General features: G+C 37.7%; 1 protein-coding gene across 2 annotated transcripts; it reads left to right on the forward strand.

Moving 5' to 3' along the window:
* Positions 1-697: 697 nt before the first annotated feature.
* On the forward strand, positions 698-10,429 carry LOC138843003 (UDP-glucuronosyltransferase 2B16-like). Of its 2 annotated transcripts, none has more exons than XM_089302691.1 (6): positions 698-1,428; positions 2,685-2,829; positions 4,869-5,000; positions 6,763-6,850; positions 7,927-8,146; positions 10,150-10,429. In XM_089302691.1, the coding sequence occupies exons 1-6, from the start codon at positions 698-700 to the stop codon at positions 10,427-10,429; spliced, it is 1,596 nt and encodes a 531-aa protein (XP_089158817.1). The 2 variants fall into 2 exon arrangements, with proteins under 2 accessions (XP_089158817.1, XP_002717183.1); XM_002717137.5 differs by having other exon boundaries at positions 698-1,424; positions 2,681-2,829.
* Positions 10,430-20,568: the final 10,139 nt, after the last annotated feature.

A 20,568-nucleotide genomic window follows, 5' to 3' on the forward strand; every position in this document is an offset into this window, starting at 1 on the left:
AGTAGGATGTCTTTCACAGAGAAGTTGCCCATGCTGTTGCCTCCATGTGCTATATGATATATTTGCATTAAATGGCCAAATACGCAAGTCAATAGAAACATAAATTGGTAACTGCCTTGGACAGAAGGAATACTAAATTGTAACAAAGTAGAGGGCTGCTTTTTGGTGAGAAGATGTTCAAAAATTGAGCATTCGTGTCAATTTTCTATGAAATAATGAATTTTACATTTCAAATTGATACTTGCCTATATGTTAATTATATTTAAAGAAATTTTTTTATGAAGAACGTCCTTAAATCATGTTACGGAGAAATAAGGATCATCTGCGTGATTATTTTACTCTACTTCACTGACAGGGAGTTTGCAGATGCAAGTCACTTCACTTGAAAATGCTTTGGGAACTCTTCTAAAATCTCTCACATACCACAGTTATCTTACGCACCCATGGCTTTGCCTTAGGGCAGGATGAATCACTTAACCATAGGAGAGACCATAAAGCACTCAGTTGGACACAACAATATCTAATTTTGCTTTTCTGCCTGCCATCCTGGTTCCCAACTCTGGTTGCTCATATCATGTATTTATTTTAACCAATGCAACTTATATTTAAACTATGTGTTAAGTTTCTTCTTGGATAAAACCATAAGGAGCAAAGGAAAGCAAGAGCAAGTGGCGAGGAAGCATTGCATTTCACCAGAATGTCCAGGAGATGTGTCTCACTTCTGCTGCTGCTGCTACAGCTGAGTTGCTGCTTCAGCTCTGGGAGTTGTGGAAAGGTGCTGGTGTGGTCCATGGACTACAGCCACTGGATGAATATGAAGACAATCCTGGATGCACTTGTCCAGCGAGGTCATGCAGTCACTGTTCTGAGATCTTCTGCTTCTATTTTAATTGATAGCAAGAATGAATCAAGAATTCACTTTGAAACTTTTCACACATCTTACACTAAAGATGAAATCGAAGCTTTTCTCTTACATAGGATTAATACACTTATAAACGATGTGTCAAGAGATGCATATTGGGAATATTTCCCACTACTGCAAAAATTATTCTTTGAATATTCTGATGTTTATGAAAGTATCTGCAAAGACTTGGTTTTGAACAAGAAAATCATGGCAAAGCTTCAGGACTCAAGGTTTGATGTTGTTCTTGCAGACCCATTTGCTCCCTGTGGTGAGCTGCTGGCTGAGCTACTGAACAGACCCCTTGTGTACAGTCTCCGCTTCACTCCTGGCTACACCTATGAAAAGTATAGTGGGGGACTTCTATTTCCTCCTTCCTATGTGCCTGTTATTATGTCAGATTTAAGTGGACAAATGACATTCATGGAGAGGGTAAAGAACATGCTATGGATGCTTTATTTTGACTTTTGGTTCCAAATGTTGAATGTGAAGAGGTGGGATCAGTTTTGCAGTGAAGTTCTAGGTAAGTCATGTTTTTAGTTGCTGATGAGAGCTTAAGTTTCCTGTAACTTTGTGGGTGACCTTTCATGAATGGAAACTCTAAGGAATTTCCTTTTCATAGGTGAAGAAAGGAAAAGCTAATAGAAAAATTTTTAGAAGTTTCACAAATGTTACATAAGGGTTCCATTATAGGTTTAGATAGGCGTTATAGATTCATTGCTTGCATGGAACATTACAGGAGGATGCACAGCTACCAAGGAAGCACTGAGGATTTTTCTAAACACTACTATGTCCATTTTCTCAGTTTTCACAGTTGTAAAACTCGGTGGACACATTTTGTTGATGAATGAAGACATGTATATTTTGTTATTACACACATTTCTATGATAGCTATCAATGTGACTTTGAGGAAATTATTTTTTCTGTGTAGGTCTGTTGCTTCTCTTAAAATTACAATGCAGTTTCCATATTACTTAAAATGGCCATTCACTTTTGGTGACAGATTTTTCAAGACAGAAAACATGTAAATCAAGGTTTGTGATGTTGCCATGTTGCTTCCTTAAGTCCTTAAAATGCATCTGTGTAAAGCCTAAGATTTTGTGGGAATTAGACATACATATATATAATTAATCTGTTTTTAACTAGTTTTTCCATGTTTATAAAAGACATTCAAAAAAGAGTGAACAAAGTCTGTTTTCCATAATGTAAAAACATCTCTGTGATATTTGGTAATATTTCTGTATAAATTTCATTGTAAATTGATGCTATTAAGGCATTAAAGTAAAGCTAAAACAGAAGTAGGCAAAAATATGTTCACTCCAAATAGCAACAACACAACAACAAAAACCCTTTCTTAGTTCACTTAGAGATCAAGGAATCAGCTTGGCAGACTCTGGAAACAGGACTGAGTACCTGTTCTGGGAAAAACCCTGTTCATGATTACTGTAGAGTATCTTGACTCAACAACTAAAATAGTTGTTCTCAAGTGAATCTGCTACTTTCTTAACATTAAAAAGTAAACAATGTGTGTTTAACTCTATAGGGGCCTAATTTCATGACAAGATTTGTGGCTATGCAGTTGATATTAGAGACCTTTTCACATGTATCAAGTATGTGAATAGAGCATAGCATATACATTATATATACTTAAATAATTGCTTTATCTTTGTACAGACGCATTATACATCATTGACTGCATCACTCCATTCAGTTACATGATATACTTCATATTACAATTCTCTCCTTAACCTGCCTTTTCCTGATTTTCCCTGCATTCAGGAAGACCTGTTACATTCTCTGAGCTAATGGGGAGAGCTGAAATATGGCTCATTCAAAGCTATTGGGATTTGGAGTTTCCTCGCCCACTCCTGCCAAATGTTTACTTTGTTGGTGGGCTCCACTGCAAACCTGCCCAACCTCTGCCCAAGGTAAATATGCTCCTGTGGCTTTCTTTTTTTACTTAGATTTTACAGTGCACATTACACATTGTGCATAATCTAATACAATAGGCAATGCTTTTAAACAGAATGAAATTTCAGTGTCCAGAAAAGTCACAGAGAAGAGAGATAAGCTAGACTATTTTGCATGTCAATGTTTACTTTTGGCCATCAGATGAACAAGAGGGAGACTAAAGTTTGACTGTAGGCATTGAGACTCTTCTCCAGGATTCTAGCTCCACAGGAACTCCAGTCCTCAGCAGCATAAAGATGTGGCCTCAAAAAAGGTTACAGCCAAATCCAGTGCCTCCTACTTTCAGCACTGCATTACAGCATTCCTCATTGAGAACCTGAGGCTTTCATACTGTGTAAAAGGAACAGATTGCCTTATCTGAGGTGTTTTCTACTGTCTGCCAAGACAAGAGGCTATCTCTGTAAAACTCTGTGGGGCAGCCTGGGTCTTGGCTTCACAGCTTCCAGACAGAATGAGAGCTGGGTAACCTTTCACTGCATTTTGAATGACCTCATACTTGTATCTGCAAATCACTTCTGGTTTCTATTTGATACAAACTTATGTCGGCATATAGCATGGCAGTCTTCATTAAGAACCATTAGAATTTAATCTATGTTACTCATACCACATTATAAAGACATGTGTAGAAGGTAAGTATTCTTTACAGCTGCATTATGATTTCCTGATTTGCAAAAAAGGAAAGGGACAAAGGTCTTAGGAGGAGGAATGTGGAGCAAAACACAAAAAGCAGGACAATTAATTCTGTCATGATAGCTAGTGATAATACCTGCTATTATTCCAGTGCACCCACAAGACATGAATACGACTCAAAGTTTTGAAGCTTCTCTTGTTTTACATCAAGTACAGTTTTCATATTCCAAGCAACTTGCTTTTCCTCTGGCTGTCAAATTCCCAGATAATAACTGTGCTATTTAGAAAGAGAAATAAGAAATTTAACAGATTTTAAAAGGTAGTTAAAATGTTAATAACCTATGGATTTATAAGTTAGTAGCATGAAATTACACAGAGAGAAGTAACTAGGATGTGCAAAGACAATGATTATAGCAGTGATTTGTAAAAATAATGATTGACAGTAACATAAACTTCATAGTAAGGAATGAATACATAATTTTATTTATAAAATCACATTAATACAATTGCTTTAACAAAAAACCTGAAAAATATTAAATGAATCATAATAGGAAATTTAGCTGGAGAGAGTCCTCCAAGATGCCCTAATAGGGAGGGAGCACACTGATAATCCGGGAAAAGATAGTTTAATAAAAGTGGAGATACTGTAGTTTCAGGGAAGAGTTAGGGAACAAACTGCAGAGGAAATTCTTCCGGAGCTAGTGTGATATGGTGAACCTACATGGAGGGCACGGGTGCCCATTGCTCGGGACCCCAGCCACCAAGTCTACGCACCAGGCTGGAAAGGGAATTCTCTCCTATGGACTGGGAAAGCAGTAGAAGATGGCCTAAGTCCTTGGGCCTCGACCACCGCGTGAGAGATCCCGAGGAGTCTCCTGGCTCCTGGCTTCAGATCAGCACAGCTCTGGAAGCCAACTGGGGGGTGAACCAGCAGATTGAAGACCTCTCTATCTCTTTTTATGACTTTCAAATAAATAAATCTTTTAAAAATAAGGAAATTTAGCTGGAAATAAGAGCAAGGAATTTAAGTGAAATCAGATTTTATTCCCTAGAAGGAGAAAAGCATATATATTATATCATTCTCTACATTAGCTTCTGATAATGTACATGGGTCCCCAGCTTTCAATTTCACAAGAAAAAGAAATCTAGGACAAGGAAAGCAGAAGAATGTGACTGTAGACAACATGAACATCTGAATAATTAGAAATGGGTAAGATGGAACATTTGTCAAATACTTTATCACAATGACCATTACAGTGATTTCTGATAAGTTCCACTTTCTCTCCTTAGTTGATTGCACTAGTCCTTTCTCTGGTGTTTGCTGTGTTGCTTTCCTTTTGTGATGGAACAAATCCTTTTTTCCCAGGAGATGGAAGCCTTTGTGCAGAGCTCTGGGGAAGAGGGAGTGGTGGTGTTTTCCCTGGGGTCCATGGTCAGCAACATGACAGAGGAAAGGGCCATTGTGATCGCATCAGCCCTTGCCCAGCTGCCACAAAAGGTGAGAAAAGTGTCCTAACAGGGCACAACTACTGGATGTGCTTCTTCAACACTGTAATGAGTCTGGTGAGAGAAGCTTCCTGTATGAAAGCTAAACTGTTATGAAAGTTGAGATTTTTGTCAGATATCAGTTTACAAATAACTCTCTGTGAGATGTGCAACAGTAGCTCAGAGAATGTTTTAACAAAAATTATGCTTGGATTTAGTATTTGTACAGAAAAAAAGCATTATTAAGGGGTGTAGCATGACGTTACCATCAAACTGCAGTATCATCTGGTTCTTTACTCTGTATGTTTGCTGAAGCCCCCTTATGCACTAAAGATGTTACCAGAAAGGAAATCAAGGGCAATTTATAACTGAATTGATACACTAGCAATAAATATATTTTGTTAAAAATGTCTGATGTGCAACTTGCAGTTTCGAGTTTCCATGTAATCCATCACTCTTTACTTCCTCTAGTTTTGCACTAGGTCCTCTCATGGTGATGTTCCAGAATCTACCTAGATATGGAAAAACCAGGAATTAAACTAAAGATTCAGTACAGTCTAGTATATGTAGAAAAAGGGAAGAAAACAACCTGCCCTTTAGCCAGAGCCCTGGATGTGTCTGAACCAGGAAGATGTAAGGGAGAAAGTGCAGATAGATCTTTCCTGCAGGTGGACCCAGTGCATCACAATGTGTGGCCCCACAGGACAGTGCTCCTAACCCATTAGGTTCACACCTCCTCCAGACTGAGCAAGGAGAAGGGAACATCAGGACAAGTGAAGCAGGAGCAGGCCTGGAATGGGACATGCTCAGATGCACTCCGTTAGAAATTTGAGGACATACTAATTTTCTAATGTATGTAAGACACCTTTGATCTTTCAGTGGTTATGTGCTGCTTTTAGTATTGTAGGTAATGTAGGGTTCTTGTAATCCACTATATAATTTTTTCTGAGAACTGATATTACGTTTAGCATCCTCAAAGCACAGTGAAATTCAATGCTTGTGGATTGTACTACACTGTTTGAGGCTGCTTGGAAATTCCAGTCAGCACTTTGTTTTGGTACTGGACATGGAAATGATCTCACAACAGCAGCAATTAGTGAACTAACATAAATAAAAATAATGAAAGTTTATTTAAACCACTTAAAATTTTCCAAGAATTAGTACTGAGGAAGTTGTAATGTAAAATAAGCCAAAGGTAGTCCTAAGCACAATTAATTTATTTCTCACAAACAACCTACTGCATGGATTTACTTTTTGTGAATTAACACAATTCAAATTATCCTGAAATTTGTTATGATCACTGGATAGATGTAGACTTTTATTTGATGATTGCAATTAAAATGGTTGAAATTATTAACGTGGAAAAATTAACTTGGAAGATGAATCCAACATGGTAATTCAGGTAAACCAAGATGTACAATACCGGGATTTAATTCCAATTTTTACAGTAGAATTATGACATTGTAACAGTTTCTTAAACACTGGTTTTTGTCTCTCATTATCTCACATGAATAAAGCAGTGCATGTGAAACATCATGATTCTGTTCTGTGTCAGTGTGAATGTACTAATACATAGGAAATGTTTGTGCTCTACTTATCTTTATCTTTTAGTAGTTCTCTCTACTTACACTCTTCTGTCTCCCTGACTTAGCTTTCACATGGAAGGCATTTAACTCAGTTATTGCTAAGCCTCCTTAGAAGTAAGTAGTTCTTCTAAGTAAGTAGTTCTTCTTTGAAATTCAATGCATGAAAAAGGCATTTTCTTTCCCTAATAGGTTATTTGGAGATTTGATGGCAAGAAACCTGACAGCTTAGGAGCTAATACCAGGCTCTATCAGTGGATCCCTCAGAATGACCTTCTTGGTAAGACATGGAGGACAAACACTGTAAACATGAGTAACAAGTTGAAAGACAGTGGTTCAACAGAAAGCTGATGACCATTTATTATGGAAACACTCAGAAGTCAACCAAATGTCTTCATGCTTATTTTCTAGTCCTAGGGAGTACAATGAACCAAATCAGTGGGCATTCATTATGCACAAATTCCTCACATCCCTAGAATTTCTCACTAATTTCTTGCTGGGAGAGAATTTGGTACAGCAGTTAAGAAGTCACTTGGGACATCTGCATCCTTATTGCTGCTGCTAGGTCCAAGTTCAATCTCTACTTCTGGTTCCAACTTTCTTTCCATGTGTACCATGGCAGGTAGTAGGAGAAGTCATTGCCCAGCCCCTGTTCTTGTAAGCAGTTGAGGAGTAAATCAGTAGAGGGATGATCTCTAGCTCTCTTTTTGTCTCTCATACACTCACTCATTTTCGCCTTCTGACTTTCAGATAAATCAACTTTTTAAAAATAACAATTTATTTGAGGTTATCTCTCTCCTTTTCCCATTTCAGTCACTACATCTGTTGTTCCCCATAATATAGTGGTTTGAATTGCCACTGAAAAATAATATACATGTTGTTATGAATTACTCCATATTTTGCTTGGGAAAAATCTCAGAAACTCTCTCAGGAAATGAGAATGCATTTAAGATTCCAGCAATTCAATTGTGTGATTACCTGCTGTGTTCTAAATCTTATATATCACCCCATGTGAATGGACTGCTATTTTAATAGAAAATATTCTAACATTCATTTGAACAGGGTTTTTTGGCGTAAGAAATCTTTTTCAATAAGAATATAACTTTCATTCCTGCTTGCTATTTTCTTTCCATGTTTTAGTTCAAATCATAGCACTTTTCCTTGTGGCCTTTGCTGACCTAGCCAGTAAATTGAGGAACCTCTTCCTCTTAATCTCAAGCAATTTATACACGATCTCATCTTTATTCATAACCTGTGATCTAGACATCACGAGCCCTTTTAGTGCCCCAAATTCTGTTTCTTCTTTATTTCTCAAACTTATCATTAATAACTTTACTGAAAACCTCTCAATTCTAGGTCATCCAAAAACCAAAGCTTTTGTAACTCATGGTGGAGCCAATGGCATCTATGAGGCCATCCACCATGGCATCCCTATGGTGGGCCTCCCTTTGTTTGGGGAGCAACATGATAACCTTGCCCACATGAGGGCCAAGGGAGCAGCTGTTAGATTGGACTGGAAAACAATGTCAAGTGCAGATTTGAACAATGCCGTGAAGACAGTCATTAATGATCCAACGTGAGTATTGCTTTTTTGAAAAAAACTGATTTGATGCGTTTTCACTTGAGGACTAAAAGATTCTGAAAATGATCACTATTTTGACTATAGCTCTTGTTAATATTGGAAAGCAATCATCATGTCTGACTTGCTTATTACAAAGTAAACATGTCATTTACCTGATACATTAAAATAATCTGGTCCAATACTCAAAATATTTGTAATAAGAAATGCTTCCCCAAATATTTCATTTTATAGTTAGTGTGGTTAAGTATTAGCACTATATTGTGAAATCAATAATGTTTGGAATGTGTTTGCCTCCTTTGATTACACAATGATGTAAACGTAAATGTGAAGTTTTCCTAGGGAATGTTTCCTTGATAGTATCACAATGGCCCTTAGCTTGTAAAAGTAGCTGGACTTCATTTTTTACAGCTGTTGTTCAACCTAAAGAGCTAATCATCAGCACCCTTGTTTTGTCTTTTTTCCAAAACACATTTATCTTTCTCGTACATATTCTCTTACATTCTTAATAGATGTAATACTGCAGGCTGAAGTGAATTTCTAAATTAACTAAAAGCTTGACCACATATGATGTGTGGCACACATTGTACTACTTTTCAGCATATATTATATGATCCATTCATCATGTTTTCCCAATAAATTTCCACAGCTCTACATATACGCCTTGTGAAAGGAGTTTTCCATATGTATTTTTTAAAGATTATTTATTTATTTGACAGGTAGAGTTACAGACAGTGAGAGGGAAAGACAGAGAGAAAGGTCTTCCTTCCGTGGTTCACACCCCAAGTGGCCGCTATGGCCAGAGCTATGCAGATCCGAAGCCAGGAGCCAGGTGCTTCCTCCTGGTCTCCCATGCAAGTACAGGGCCCAAGCACTTGGGCCATCCTCCACTGTACTCCCGGGCCACAGCAGAGAGCTGGACTGGAAGAGCAGCAGCCGGGACTAGAACCCGGTGCCCATACGGGAGTCTGGCGCTGCAGTCGGAGGATTAGCCAAGTAAGCCACAGGCCGGCCCCTCCATCTGTATTTTAAAAATAACATGAGTGGAAGTTGTCTTCATTGCAATTGCTGATGTACCAAGACACTGTAATTTGTAATTTGGACATGGAGGGCCATACTCCCCACATACATCCTTTTGCCTTGTCCATTAGTTCGTGACAACTTTAATGACAGGAACAACTCCCTACTTACTCCAGTACTCTCCAGAAACTGAATCACAACGTTAAGAAGAAGAAAAATTGTAGCAATCAAAAACATTTACTGCTGGTTTAGTATCTGATACGAATAAGTCAAATATTCTAAATTTTAACATGTTTTAATTCAAAGAATCAGTTAAGGAAGATGCATTTAACAACGAAAAGCTTGAGAAATTAAAGCTGAGAAAAAGGGAACATAAGAGTCAGTGTAAGGCTCCAAAGAAGGCAATTCAATTTCGTACATTCGCAACTTAAATGTTAATGCACTAATTTTGGATTACTCTGAGACAAATTCCTGGTTGATAACAGCTCCTTATTAATTTTTCCCAGATATACCTGAGCTTAGTAATGGACTTGCCTGCTATCTCTAAATTTTCATACTAATCACATTCTAGTAAAACAAATCTGAAAACCATTGTTTACAGAGTCTTTCAAGACTTCCCTATCAAATGAATTTTATTGTGGCTGTTATTGTCATTTTTTGTTTTCTTTGCCTTTAAGAGTTAAGTGATTCCAATTCCTAGGTTTGAAAGTTAGAAATATTGTTCTCTGCCAACCTCTCTCAACACATTTTGTAACACTGAACATCCAACAGTTTCCAATCAGGAAACTCAGATCTCTGTAATGTTTACTGAAGGAAAGATTTTTGTCTCCTGCTCTTTTTTGCAACATTCGTTTTACTGTCTGTATAAAAATTTCACATGCCCATTTTATGGTGCATTCTGTAGGTTTATATTTAGATATAGATGTATATATACTTACATATCTTATATTCTACAAGTTTATAAATTGATTTTTCTTCAGCTATAAAGAGAATGTCATGAAGTTATCAAGAATTCACCATGATCAGCCCATGAAGCCCCTGGACCGAGCAGTCTTCTGGATTGAGTTTGTCATGCGCCACAAAGGAGCCAAACACCTTCGGGTTGCAGCCCACGACCTCACCTGGTACCAGTACCACTCTCTGGACGTGATTGGGTTCCTGCTGGCTTGTGTGACAATCACTACTTACGTTGTCATAAAATTTTGCTTGCTTGTTTATCAAAAGCTTTTTATGACAGGAAAGAGGAAAAAGCAAGATTAGAGTTCTTTCAGACTTAGGACTAGTTAGTAGCCCAATATGTGACATCATGCCATTAACTCAACCATTAAGGATGCACGTGAGTCAAGTATTCCTACACAGGTTAGGAGATTTGTGCCTTGCAGATTTAATAAAATATTTCTTCTTGACTAAGCATGAAAAAATGCACCATTCTATCCTTCGGTATTCATGGATAGTTCAATTTTAATGCTGACTTATTAACTTAGTTTAATAACTTTGAAGAAATGAGACTCACTGGGATATCAGATATTGCTTTCAGAAGAGCTATCAATATTTTGTGTCCATTTTCAGAATCATCATCTACTGAACACAATTGCATCAAGTAGACTATAGTGTACTTGCTGAAGGAAATATAGCCAGATCCTTGTTATAGGTGTTAAGACAGATTTTATCCTGACTTCTTTAAATGGGAAGAAGGAATCCATGATAAAGTGTACTCAACTTCAACTAGGACAAGAATGATTGATTTTCAAAAGAATGAAAAGAGAAAATAAGGTAGTAAAAAAAAATGTGAACCAAAAGGGAATATTCAAGTTTATCTGAAAAGAAAATTAAAGAAAGAAGTGGAAAATTAGTAGAAGCGATTTTGTAATGTGGGCTGGACAATGTAGTTTGCAGTTTAGCAGGATTGAGTTTTCTTATGCAAAGAATAAGTATGTAGTGTGGATTTACCTTTAAGGATCTAAATCATGACCCAGATCAGGTGGATGACAGGATAAACTTGATGAAGTCCCTAAGCATGTGCTTTGGCAAATTTTTATCTATATGAAGTTTACTGTTCATTTTCTCATGAAATAAAAAACATTTTCTTGTAATCTTTTTGTTTAGTTTCAACATCTGTGGATTGCCCAAAATTGTGGCTTTCAGCAATATTGTAAAATAATTGATCAGGAAAAAGAAAGACATTTTCAACATGAGGTTTTGCATATTCTTGAGTAAAAATTTTCCGTTTATTTAAAGCTCCTCTGTACCTTAGATGGTAAGGCAGGGAATAAATGCAGATTCTGATTACCTTTAGTTTACAATGGCAACACAGGCCTAGCAAGTTTCGTCCAGTGATTTTGGAATTTACTGCTAAAGTTTTCGTAACTCCTAAAATAAGGTCTCCAGTTTCTTCCTTTTTTTAAAATATTTATTTTCATTTTTGAAAACACATTTTCAGAGAGTGTGGGATAGACTGCTTCATTTCCCAGAAGGCTAAAACAGGTAGGACTAGGCCAGACTGGGGCAAAGAGCCAGGAGAGTCTTTTGGATCTTCTGTGTGGTTCAGGGGCCCAAGGACTTGAGTGATCTTTCACTTATTTCCCTGGTGCCTTACCAGGAAGAAGAATCAGAGTGGATCAGCCAGGACTGAAACTGGCACCCATTTTGGATGCCAGCATTCTAGGTGGAGGCTTAACCTTGAAAACCACAATACTGCCTTCAGAGCTTCCATTTCTTAGCCTTGCCTTTTCAAGTAAAATGTTTTAAAGGATTTTATTTATTTACTTGAGAGGCAGAGTACAGACAGAGAGGGGCAGAGAGAGAGAAAGAGGTCTTTGATCATTGGGTTCACTTCTCAAATTGCTGCAATGACTGGGGTTTGGGCTGATCCAAAGCAATGAACCAGGAGCTTCTTCCAGGTCTCCCAAGTGGGTGTAGGTGCCTAAGTACTTGGGCCAGCTTCCACTGCTTTCTTACACCATCATAGGGAAGTGGATTGGAAGTGGAGCTGCCGAACTTGAACCAGTGTCCACATAGGATGCTGGTACTGCAGGTGGAGGCTTAATCTACTATGCCACGGCAGCCATGTCTCATGTCAAACTTTTTTAAGTGCTTTGATATCTCTGGTACTGAGGGTATGGAAACCAGAAATTTACATTTTTTTATATTTGTCACTCCTAATATGTAGGAAAGGAAATAGTAGCTGGAATAAAAAGTCATATATGTGTAGCAATTTTTAAGCCCATTCTGTAGAGAGCAGTTTAATTGACAAAAATGTCTCCCAGTCTTGTCTTTCTATATTGATAAGTACAGCTTTTGGACAATATTCACAAACTGCAAACCAAGCAGAGAAAACAGAAAACCAGCTAATGCAGTGGCTTTGCCTACCAAGAGCTGTATTTAAATAATTTGAAGAAAGATCTACCATTTTTTAAATAAAAAAAACTTTTACCGAACTTTTCTACACAAGATCATTCTCAGCAATGATTTCCAATGTTATTAATTATAACACTGTCAAGAAGATAAATAGGCAAGGAATATTTTAATTATACTTCGAATATTTAATCAAACAAAGAAACTCAAAATCGTAGGGCAGATTTTGTAGTGCAGTGGTGTCAGCTCCACATGAGACGCCTGCATCACATATTGGAGTCCCAGTTCAAATCCTAGCTGCAGTGCTCCTAATGAAGCTTCCTGCACGATGACATGCATCTGGAGAGGCAACAAATGACAGCTCTAGTGCCTGGACCCCGACACTCATTGTGAAACTCAGACTGAGTTCTGGGCTTCTGGCTTTTGCCTGGCTGAGCCCTGGATATTGTGGAAATATTTAGATGGAAGATTTCAGTACATGTCTCTAGTTCTTTAAAGTTAACGAAAAGAAATAAGCATTAAGAACTAAAAGTGTGCAATAAAATAGTAAAATACAAGATATGGAAAAGTTACCCATGAGTGCTGTTTACTTACTTTACTGTGTTTTTTTTTTAACTTTTAAATTGCATTTTTATCTTTAAATATTGCTGTATCTTATCAGTGAGAGGAATAAAGTTCAACCTTGCACCCAACACACCCAACACACCCAACACAACTGACAATATGACTTTTGTAATCCAATGAAAGGAAGGGGAATCCAGTGGGGAAGGAGAAAAACTAAATAAAAATATGTTTTCTAAATTAATTACATGTAGAATAACAGGTATATTAAAGATAATTAATACAAACATGGTAAATAAAAGTTTGCTTATATGCTTCAATATATTTTTTTAAAATACTTTTATTTAATAAATATAAATTTTGAAAGTACACCTTTTGGATTATAGTGGACTTTCCCCCATTAACCTCCCTCCCACCCGCAACCATCCCATCTCCCACTCCCTCTCCCCTTCCATTCACATGAAGATTCATTTTCAATTATCTTTATATACAGAAGATCAACTTAGTATATACTAAGTAAATATTTCAACAGACTTCACCCACAAAGACACACAAAGTGTAAAGTACTGTTTGAGTAATAGTTTTACCATTAATTCGCATAGTACAACACATTAAGGACAGAGATCCTACATGGGAGCAAGTGTACAGAGACTCCCGTTGTTGATTTAACAATTGACACTCTTATTTATGACGTCAGTAATCACACAAGTCTCTTGCATGAGCTGCCAGGGCTATAGAAGTCTCTTGAGTTCGCCAACTCTGATCTTATTTAGACAAGGCCATAATCAAAGTGGAAGTTCGCTCTCCCTTCAGAGAAAGGTACCTCCTTTGATGGCCTGTTCTTTCCGCCTGGGTCTCACTCACAGAGATCTTTCATTTAGGTCATTTTTTTCTTGCCACAGTGTCTTGGCTTTCCATGCCTGAGAAACTCTCATGGGCTTTTTAGCTGCATCTGAATGCCTTAAGGGCTGATTCTGAGGCCAGAGTGCCATTTAGGGCATCTGCTATTCTCAGTCTGCTGTGTATCCTGCTTCCCATGTTGGATCATTCTCTCCCTTTTAATTCTATCAGTTAGTATTAGCAGAATCTAGCCTTGCTTATGTGAACTAATTGACACTTAATCCTAAAATTATGATCAATTATGAATTGAAACTGATCACTTTGACTAGTGAGATGGCATTGGTACATGCCACCTTGATGGGATTGAATTGGAATCCCTTCGCACGTTTTTAGTTCTACCATTAGGGGTAAGTCCGAGTGAGCATGTACTAAACTGTACATCTCCTCCCTCACTTATTCCCACTCATATTTAGCAGGGATCACTTTTCAGTTAAATTTAAATACCTAAGAATAATTGTGTGTTAAAGAGTTCAACCAATAGTATTGAGTAGAACAAAAAAATACTAAAAAGGATAAAGTATTAAGTTGTTCATCAGCATTCAGGACAAGGGTTGATTAAGTCATTGTTTCGCATAGTGTTCACTTCTACTGGTTTCCTTTTAGGTGCTCAGTTAGTTGTCACAGATCAGGGAGAACATATGATAGTTGTCTTTTTGGGACTGGCTTATTTCACTCAGCATGATTTTTGCAGATTCCTCCACTTTGTTGCAAATGACCGGATTTCATTTTTTTTTACTGCTGTATAGTATTCTATATTGTACAAATCCCATAATCTCTTTATCCAGTCTACTGTTGATGGGCATTTGGGCTGATTCCATGGCTTAGCTACTTTGAATTGAGCTGCAATAAACATTAAGGTGCAGACAGCTTTTGTGTTTGCCAATTTAATTTCCTTTGTGTAAATTCCAAGGAGTGGGATGGCTGGGTCATGTGCTAGGGCTATATTCAGGTTTCCGAGGAATCTCTGAACTGTTTTCCATAGTGGCTTTACCAGTTTGCATTCCCACCAACATTGGATTAGTGTGCCATTTTCTCCACATCCTCGCCAGCATCTGTTGTTGGTAGATTTCTGTATGTGAGCCATTCTAACTGGGGTGAGGTAAAACCTCATTGTGGTTTTGATTTGCATTTTCCTGATGGCTAGTGATCCTGAACATTTTTTATGTGTCTGTTGGCCATTTGGATTTCCTCTTTTGTACAATATCTATTGAGGTCCTTGGCCCATCTCTTAAATGGGTTGTTTGTTTTGATGTGGTGGAGTTTCTTAATCTCTTTGTAGATTCTAATTATTAATCCTTTATCTGTAGCATACTTTGCAAATATTTTCTCCCATTCTGTTGGTTGCCTCTTCACTTTCCTGACTGTTTCTTTTGCAGTACAGAAACTTCTCAATTTGCTGTAATCCCAATTGTTAATTCTGGTGTTGACTACCTATGCCTCTGGGGTCTTTTCCAAGAAATCTCTGCCTGTGCCTATATCTTGCAGGGTTTCTCCAATGTTTTCTAATAATTTGATGGTGTCGGGTCATAGGCTTAGATCCATAACCCATGTTGTGAGGATTTTTGTGTAAGCTGTAAGGTAGGGGTCTTGCTTCATGCTTCTGCAGGAATTTACTGAGACTTGCTTTATGGGCTAGTATGTGGTCAATTCTAGAATAGATTCCATGTACAGCAGAGAAGAATGTGTACTCTGCAAGATTAGGATGAAAAGTTCTGTAGATATCTTTGAGATCCATTTCATCTATAGTGACGATTAAATCTGCTGTTTCCTTGTTGATCTGTCTGGTTGATCTGTCTATTGTTGAAAGTGGAATAGTGAAGTCCCCTAATACTATTGTATTGGAGTCTAAGTCTTCCTTTAAGTTCCTTAACATACTTTTAAATAAACTGGTGCCCTGTATTAGGTGCATATACGTTTATAATAGTTACATCTTCCTGTTGAATTGATCCCTTAATCATTATATAGTGCTCCTCTTTGTCTCTCTTAACAGTTTTTGTGTTAAAGTTTATTGTGTCTGATATTAAGATGGCTATGCCAGCTCTTTTTTGGTTTCTATTGGCATGGAATATCTTTTTCCAACCTTTCACTTTCTGTCTGCATGCACCTTTGTTGGATAGATGTGTTTCTTGTAAGCAGCGAATAGATGGGTTTTGTTTTTTAATCCATTCAGCCAGCCAGTGTCTTTTAACTGGAGAGTTCAGGCTGTTTAAATTCAATGTGACTATTGATAAGTAATGACTTTGCCCTGACATTTTTCCAAAGATATTTCTAATATATACTTTGAACTTCCTGTCATCTTTACTGAGAGATTTTCTTCCTTTACCATCTTTCATATTGATGACTGTGTTTCTGTGTATAACACATCTTTAAGCATCGTATGCAGGGCTGAAAGATTGGTGACAAATTCAATTTCTGTTTGTTATGAAAGATCTTTATTTCACCTTCACTCCCAAATGAGAAATTTGCAGGATATAATATTCTGGGATGGCAGTTTTTTTTTTTTTTTTCTTAGCACTTGGACTATATCTCTCCATTCCTTCCTCACTTTTAGGGTTTCTGATGAGAAGTCTGCTCTGAGTCTAATTGGAGAAATCTGACGTTTGTCTCTTGCACATTTTAGAATCTTTTCCCTAGTTTCACTGTGGTGAGTTTGATTACAATGTGTTGTGGCATGGTTCTCTTCTGTTCATGTGTATTGGGAGGTCTGTGTGCTTTCTGTACTTGGATGTCTCTTTCTTTCTCCAAACCTGGGACATTTTCCAATAGCATCTCACTAAAAAGACCTTCTAATCCTTTCTCTCTCTCCATGCCTTCAAGAACTCCTAAAACCTGAATATTGGTTTTTTTAATAGTATCCTGTAGATTCCCAACAATATATTTTAGATTTCTAATTTCCTCTTCTTTTCTTTGGTTTGACTATGTACTTTCCTGTGCTCTGTCTTTTAAGTCCACTATTCTCTCTTCTGCCTCATTGATTGTTTTTAAGGCTCTCAACTGTGTTTTTATTTGTTCTATTGAATTCTTCATTTCATTTTGATTTCTCTTCAATATCTCAATTTCATGTGCTATTAAATTCCTCATTTCATTTTGATTCCTCCTTAAGATTTCATTTTCGTGAGAGAGATTTTCTTTCATGTCCTGCTTGGATTTCAGTAGTTCACGCATTTGTTTTTGGTTACTTCTAAATATTCTTTTCATGAATTTTTTTAGTTCCATTTCTTGCATTTCTTCTATCTCATTGTCTTCATAATCTTCTATTGATGTATCATGTTCTTTTGGGAGCATCACGTTGTCTTCCTTGTTCTCGTATCCTCGGCTGTTGTGTTTGTTGTTTGGCATTTGTATTGGACTGTTTGCTTTCAGTGACTCTCTAGAGGCTGATGGATGTGGCCAGGGAGCTCTGCTCAGTTCTTCAGTTTTAAGGGTGTGCCTAAGGTGACACATCTGTGTTTGGTGGTATATCTTTTCTCCCTCTATCTCTTTTTTTTTCTTTTGTTTTCATCAGAAGGGAGGTAATTCCACTCAGCTGAGCTCTTCTCCTGATGGTGACCAGTGCCTGAGCACCAGCCCTAGTGGGTATGATATTCGTCTGCTCTGTCCCAAAGACCACACAAAGGATCCATGCACTCCTCAGTGTGAGTCAGATTTCCCTACTAAGTCTCTCACCGGGTAGCCAGGGCTGCCCAAACTTATGGCATCTTTCACCGAGACTACTCAAATCTCAGCCCCACTACGAGTTCTCCCACACGCCCTCAGTTTTTTTTTTTTTTTCTTTTCACAGTCACAGTTCATAAGCTCCACACACTCACTGGGTCTTAGTCTCCTGTAATTACTCTCCACCAGAGTTAGGTCTTTCTAGTTAGCTATTGCTGGGCACAGCCCCGAGCAGAATGAAGAACACTTGGATTCCCTGCTTGACGTGCCTCGCCCATTTCTTTCTTGGAGTGTGTTTGACAAAGCTAACTGCTCACTGTTCTCTCGTCATTTCCTTTCACTTCCTGTGATGCTATCCTTAGCTAGATGCTTCCTGAAACACTGGAGTTTTTAATCATTTTAAAAATGAGTATTCAAAGGGTTGGTGCTACTGAAAGCTGACATCCCTTATGAATCAGTGAATGAAAGACTTCTCTCTCTCTCTCTCTCTCTAACTCTCTCTTTATGTATTTATACTTTTTATTTAAGGTATGTAAGTCTCATGGATTTCATATACACAGTTATAGGAATATAGTGGTCCTTCCCAACCTTACCTACCTCCCGCCCAGGTTTCCAACTTCTTCTGCCTCCTCCCTCTTTGATTCCCACTCTTAATTTTTTTCTGAAATCCATTTTCAATAACTCTGTTTCTCAAATAAACAATTTAACCTTCAAAAATAATAAAAATTCAAGGAATACCAGAATGAAATTCTGTCACTTGTGGCAATAGGGAAAAACTGGTGGATATTATCCTAACGAAATAACTCAGAAACAGAAAGACCAAAACCACATGATCTCATTCATGGTTCTCAGCTAAACCTTTCCAGCTTGTAGATTCAAAGCCTGGAAAAAGACACATTATTCATAGGGTAAAAGTTTTAGATGTAGAGGACAATATGTTTTAAGGATCGATTTGCATAAAGTGGTGATTATAATTAATAACAATGTGTGTACACACCTAAAAGGAGTAAATTTTAACTGTTCTCACCACCAAAAATGTACATGAGGTGATATATGTGATAATTTAATAATTTAAATTTCATCTTTTCACATGTATACCTTTATCATACCATGATACTTTAAGACATCTGTATACATCTTGGTAATATTTTATTTTAAATACAAAGTTAACCTTTAAAATGAGAATTATATTTATATTGCAAAGGTCATCTCTAATTACTGCATTTCCCCTTCACATTTAGACATTATATATTAAACTCAATACATCTATACATATATGATAAAAATATAAAAAATAACCAAATACACTAATGGCAATTCAACAAGATTAATTTAAGACTATACATAGTACCCAAGTAAAAATGAACGGATCAAATATTGAGAGCAAGCTCGAAGATTATATATTATATTAGCAATCAGTCAGTATCAATCAGAGTACTTGCAATGACCTGATAGCTGGCATGCAATCTAGTAGAAATAGCTGGGTCTTGTTTTTAACATATGTATTCATATTTTAAATATCTGTGAATAAATGACTTCAATAGATTATTAAAAATTTCAATACTTTTAAAACCAAATGTGGGGAGCAACTGGGAGCAACTCGGACTAGACTAAGTTACTCGAATTAAGACTTATTCTATGCATCTGCTTTCCCACAATATGGCGCTGAGAAGGGAGTAACAGCTTCTACACAGCTGCCTCCAGTTCAACCAATAAACTGTAGGACCTGCTCCTGATTGGAGGAGAGCAGCGTACTCAGCATGTGGGTAGCAGAGTTGGGATTGGTGGAAGAGGACTATAAAGGATGAGAGAGACAACATGCACCAGGAACATCTAAGAGGAACACCTGTGCAGCCCTCGAGAGAGCCGGCCAGCGGTGTGCCGCTCCCCCGCGGAAGTGGGGAAAGTGGCAGGGGGCACCGCCCTTCCACAGGGTGGAAGGATGGCAGCCAACCCGGGAAGAACCAGCAGCAAACCCGGGGAGGGCCGAGCAGATGAAAGAACAGCGCAGGGTCCTGTGTCGTTCCTCCACAAAGAGGGGAGCGACACCAAAAATTTTACAAATTTTATGTACGTGGAAAGAAAGTTTACAAGAAAAAGCCAGTACTCATAAGGCAGCAAAGCATGTCCGTGAACTGAAGCAAGAATAACAGCTGGAAATGATTTAAAAACACAATGACTGAATTTTCTCAAAGACATACTTCTGAGAGAGAGGAGGAGAGATTCAAGGCTTGATAATAAAGTAAAGCAAAACAAACCAACAAAAACAAAAAAACAGTGAGTGCTGCGTCATTTAATATCTTTCTTACTTCCTCTCCCAGATTCCTAGCCCAGAGTCACAGAAGTCCACTGCAGGTCAATGCAGCCTAGACCCACAGGCTGCTTCACCCCATAGCTCCCAGTTGAATGCTGTGATATCAGCCACAGCCCCTGTTACCCAACAGAGTGCTTGTATTCTCCTTTCTTTCTCACAGCAGGCCTGCTCTGAGCTTCAAAAGCTAATTATAGACAAGTGTGGGAAAGTAAAGTCTTGTTCCTTCAGCCAGTAATAATCTTATCACATGGAGAGATTCTAATCAAGCATAGCACACTGGAATTCTAATTCCTGACAGTCCTTGCCTATTGATGTCCATTGCCATCACTCAGAGACTGGGGATTACCAGATGGGAGAAACCAAGACTGTAGGTTAGCAATTTACTCTTCAAGTAGGATGTCTTTCACAGAGAAGTTGCCCATGCTGTTGCCTCCATGTGCTATATGATATATTTGCATTAAATGGCCAAATACGCAAGTCAATAGAAACATAAATTGGTAACTGCCTTGGACAGAAGGAATACTAAATTGTAACAGAGTAGAGGGCTGCTTTTTGGTGAGAAGATGTTCAAAAATTGAGCATTCGTGTCAATTTTCTATGAAATAATGAATTTTAC

The sequence above is a fragment of the Oryctolagus cuniculus genome, chromosome 8, assembly GCF_051225735.1.
Source record: "Oryctolagus cuniculus isolate XC-2025 breed Fujian yellow rabbit chromosome 8, ASM5122573v1, whole genome shotgun sequence".
In the NCBI taxonomy this organism is placed as follows: Eukaryota; Metazoa; Chordata; class Mammalia; order Lagomorpha; family Leporidae; genus Oryctolagus; species Oryctolagus cuniculus.

Bases quoted from the DNA above. Each gene is read 5' to 3' on its own strand.
- LOC138843003 (XM_089302691.1), top strand. From the start codon at position 698: ATGTCCAGGAGATGTGTCTCACTTCTGCTGCTGCTGCTACAGCTGAGT. The intron at 1,429-2,684 runs GTCATGTTTTTA...GCATTCAGGAAG, and splicing joins TGCAGTGAAGTTCTAGGTAA to ACCTGTTACATTCTCTGAGC. The intron at 5,001-6,762 runs GTGAGAAAAGTG...TTTCCCTAATAG, and splicing joins TTGCCCAGCTGCCACAAAAG to GTTATTTGGAGATTTGATGG.